General features: G+C 38.9%; 1 protein-coding gene across 1 annotated transcript in view; it reads right to left on the reverse strand.

Annotated features, from left to right (window-relative positions):
* The window catches only part of kdm1b (lysine demethylase 1B), a 37,057-nt gene that overhangs the window by 31,397 nt on the left and 805 nt on the right, over positions 1 to 4,855 (reverse strand). The window contains exons 3-5 of the mRNA XM_088328562.1: positions 848 to 969; positions 201 to 290; positions 12 to 123 (exon numbers count right to left, since the gene is read on the reverse strand). Of these exons, the coding sequence (XP_088184688.1) occupies positions 12 to 123; positions 201 to 290; positions 848 to 969 (324 nt within the window). The remainder of the gene's footprint in view (positions 1 to 11; positions 124 to 200; positions 291 to 847; positions 970 to 4,855) is intronic.

Here is a 4,855-nt window from a genome sequence, read left to right on the forward strand (position 1 = left end):
CCAGTTGTTACCCAGTAGGGAAGCTGCTGGTCCGCCATGAAAGCTTTGAGACTGGGCTCACTTTTGCCATTGCTCGTCCAGGCCTTTTTCCAGGCAGAAAACGTCTCATAGCCATCTTTGTGACTATGACACAAGAAGAAGAGAAAAAATACACAGTTATCGAATATGACAGAGAATGATTAGACTGTGTTCTTTTTTACCTTCTGTAGTAATAATCAAAGCACTCGTTGCAAAAGTGTTCACCGCACGACAGATGGTACCAGCGTGAAGTGTATCCGTTTTGAGCACATCTGAAAAAGGAAAAAGAATTTAAGATGGATAGTTGACAGTGGTGAAAAAGTATGTGAACATTTTGAAATTTTTCTTATATTTCTGCATAAAATTATCATCGAATGTTATTTAAACTTTGTAAAAAATCAAAGAGTTATAGGTGAAGCAAAACCACACAAACATTTATAGGTTTCCATATTTTAATAGAATAGAAAATAAAGAAAAGGTCTGGTTTAAGTTATTGCTGCCAAAGGGTGGTGCCACAAAATAATAAATGTCCCAGAATAACTACTTATTCCTCACCCTTCTGTCATTGTTTGCTATCTTCTTTAAAATATAGAGACCTATAAAATGTTTGAATGCTTATTAGTTCACATTGACATTGTTTTTCCCCCTTCTGCGCGAATTTGGCAAATATCATATCACCTTTGATTGTGATTTTATGCAGAAAAGTGAGATATTTTAAAAGGTTCACATACTTCTTTGTAGCGCTGAATATAAAGAGTGCAGTAATCGTATTTTCTATAGTAAAATGTAAATTCATATACGATTAAAATGATTGAAATAAGGTTGCTACCGGTCAGAAGCGCTGGCAAAACAGACTGGATATGTGGCAGAGCAACCAGCTTTCTTGCACTTCCTGTATTTCTTCTCTGACTGCTCGTCTTCCTCTTCTGTGTCCGTGGCCTTCCTTTTGTTCTGAAAGGACACAATTTTGACCATGTTGTAGGAACAACAATGAGATACAGTGTCCCCGCCTTATGAGGTTTTGATTTTACACGTGTATAGCAAGATGTTTTTTCGGCCCCTCTTGACGGCATTTTCGGTTCTATATGACAATAAATTATTTTGCGTGGTCAGAAAACTTATAAAACTCAAACTTTGTTTACTGTCTAGGATAACTGTCTTGTATTGGCAGACGTCCTACAAGCTGGTCGTCTGCTATTGGTTTGTATCACGGCATCATAAAAATGCCGATATGCTATTGGCTAAACTACCTCCCACATTGCCCTTCTCTCTCTTCAGTCAGTTCGTTATCTTGTGTGCTTCATACAGACTTTGCGAGTCTGCAATACAATACTGTATTTTTGGTACTGTATTTATTCTATGAGGGTCCCAAGGCTTGACGCGATGCTAAGAGACAAAAACATGAGAACGATGGAAACAAAGCCTGCAATGAAATACAAAGAAGGTACGTGAATCGTACAGTCAAAAGCTTGCATCGCCATAACCCATCAAGGATTCGTACTATTATTAAAATAAGGAGGCGAGAAATCAAGTACCGTATTTTCCGCACTATAAGGCGCACCTAAAAGTCTTAATTTTTTTCAAAAGCTGACCATGCGCCTTATAATACAGTGCGCCTTATATATGGCTCAATATTAAATCGCAAGGTCTCGCAACTTACGCAACAGCCGCCGACTCGATTTTCCCCCGAACGTGGAGTAGTCCGCGGTGTATGCTGGGATTTATATACCGGCGTTTCATTGGCTAAACAATGTGTCAATCATCATTTGAATCGATCGCTATTGGCTAAAGTTATTCGGAGCCTCGGATAGGCTAGAGGGCCGAAACAAACCCTGCAATTGGCCGAAAAAGATGTGTCAATCATTAGTCAAATCGATCGCTATTGGCTGAAGTTATTCGGAGCCTCGGATTGGCTGGAGGGCCAAAACAAACCCTGCAATTGGCCGAAAAAGATGTGTCAATCATCCGTTAAACCGATCGCTATTGGCTGAAGTTATTCGGAGCATCGGATTGGCTAGAGGGCCGAAACAAACCCTGCAATTGGCCAAAAAGAAAATGTGTCAATCATCCGTTAAATCGATCGCTATTGGCTGAAGTTATTCGGAGCCTCGGATTGGCTAGAGGGCCAAAACAAACCCTGCAATTGACCGAAAAAGATGTGTCAATCATCCGTTAACTCGATCACTATTGGCTGAAGTTATACGGAGCCTCGGATAGGCTAGAGGGCCAAAACAAACCCTGCAATTGGCCGAAAAAGACGACTGAATAGCAAGCTTGCTAAACTACGCCATAAAGAAACATGTTTCATTAGTCTGTATTTGTAAACATTTTATTCTCCTGGATTTACTACACTCACGGTTGTAAAAAGACCATGATTGCGTATCATTATTGAACGTGAGAACTTAGGTGAGCTATGCGGCTTTATATTTTCCCGGTATCTTGTTTTAGAACGATCTTGATGTTGCTGTGATGAGTTGAGTGAATTAAACTAAATTCCAAGTGTTTATTGTCATATGCACAGTAAAGTTGCGAGCGAAAAAGAAAATAGAAACTAAGGAATGGTTGGCATTTCTTGAATCCCAAGACTTTAACCTTCCGAATGATATTTGAAATGATGCATTTGAGTGACATCGTACGGACACCCCATCCGCACGTGTCTACGACACGTATTTGCTTCTTTGCAAGCTTTGGGAATGTTAAGGGGGTAATCAGTTTGACTGAATTATCTGACTTGTCGACGTTCCCATTGTAGCGCCTTATAATCCGGTGCGCCTTATCTATGGAAGATATAGGACCAAAAACTATTTTTTGGGGGTGCGCCCTATAACCCGGTGCGCCCTATAGTGCGGAAAATACGGTAATTCTACTGAGGAGATGACAATCTTTAAAGGGAAAGTTTTAAAGTTGGTTTTATTTGGAACTGTTGTTTCCTCCCGTCGCTGCATCCACCTAATTTTTTATTCCAAATCTGTATACTTTTTTTTTTTTTTTTTTTTTAGCCTTTTTCAGCTCAACCTAAGCATTGAAAGTGACAAACTTTGTTGAGTACACGCGGCCTAGATTCAAAAATCTATTGACAATTATGAAAACTTTTTATTTCGAACATTAAAATAAAAACAATGAGTCCACAACAAAATAATGTCACATAACATGTTCAAAAAGGGGTAGTCAGAAGCAGATGCTTATTTCCTACCCCTTTATCTTCCCTATTAAATACCTTTTACAAATCCTCCTTTCCTCTTATGTCTAATATAACAAAATCTCGTGGATATACTTATTCCATTGGTCAGATATCAATAATTATAATAATCACCGTATTTTCCGCACTATAGGGCGCACCGGGTTATAGGGCGCACCCCCCCAAAAATAGTTTTTGGTCCTATATCTTCCATACATAAGGCGCACCGGATTATAAGGCGCTACAATGGGAACGTAGACAAAAACAGTCAGATAGTTCAGTCCAACTTATTACCCCCTTAACATTCCGAAAGCTTGCAAAGAAGTAAATACGTGTCGTAGACACGTGCGGATGCGGTGTCCGTACGATGTCACTCAAATGCATCGTTCCAAATATCATTCGGAAGGTTAAAGTCTTGGGATTCAAGAAATACAAACCATTCCTTAGTTTCTATTTTCTTTTTCGCTCGCAACTTTAATGTGCATATGACAATAAACATTTGGAATTGAGTTTAATTTAAAAAAAGACCCATCACAGAAACATCGATATCACTCTGAAAGATAATGGGAAAATATATAGCCGGAGTAGCTCACCGAAGTCGTTGTGTTCAATAATAATGTGCAACCATGGTCCTCTTATATCCGTTAGTGCAGTAAATCCAGGAGAGTAAAATATTTACAAATACAGTACAGAATAGGAAAATACTGTTTTCTCTATGCCGTCAACCCAACATGCTATTTACATTCATCTTTTCCGGCCAATTGCAGGCTTTGTTTTGCCCCTTTAGCCTATGGGAGCCTGTAAATGATAAAAAGGATCCGCCCTCGTTACCTCCAAAAAACTTTAGCCAATAGTGATCGATTCAACTGATGATTGACATCTTTTTCGGCCAAATGCAGGCTTTGTTTTGCCCCTTTAGCCTATGCGAGCCTGTAAATGATAAAAAGGATCCGCCCCCTTTACCTCCGAATAACTTTAGCCAATAGTGATCGATTCAAATGATGATTGACACATTGGTTAGCCAATGAAACGCCAGTATATAAATCCCTGCAAACACCGCGGACTACTTCGCGTTCGGGGGAAAATATAGTCGGCGGCTGCTTTCCATTAGTTGCAAGACTTTGCGACTTAATATTGCTCCATATATAAGGTGCACTGTATTATAAGGCGCATGGTCAGCTTTTGAAAAAAATTAAGACTTTTAGGTGCGCCTTATAGTGCATAAAATACGGTACAATAATTACATATTTTATACACTAATCTTCGCAATACCCATCCCTCAATGTCATAAACAACTATGAACACAATACCAACAAAAATCATACAATGTATATACTCCATGTCCTTCAAAGTCAGATTCATCATCGGATAGACCAAAGAGTTGTTTTCCTTGTCGTGCTTTTTTTGTGGTCATTTATATCTTTCAGGATAACTTTGTTTAACCATTCTCTAATATTCGTTTCTGGTACCATAAATAAAAAGTGAGATAATAGGATAAAATCTAATGCTCGTTTAACACAAATACAGTACTCCTGCCTGCGCAAACTACACAGTTTGTGATCCAAACGCACCATTTCAAAGGCTTGATTCAATCTGTATGATCTAACAGTATCCCAGGGTTTCTTATTTTCCTAAGGCTGAGGTTCTTTTTGGTTTGTC

This window comes from Urocampus carinirostris, chromosome 2 (assembly GCF_059441175.1).
Source record: "Urocampus carinirostris isolate Australia breed hairy pipefish chromosome 2, RoL_Ucar_1.0, whole genome shotgun sequence".
NCBI classification, from domain to species: Eukaryota; Metazoa; Chordata; class Actinopteri; order Syngnathiformes; family Syngnathidae; genus Urocampus; species Urocampus carinirostris.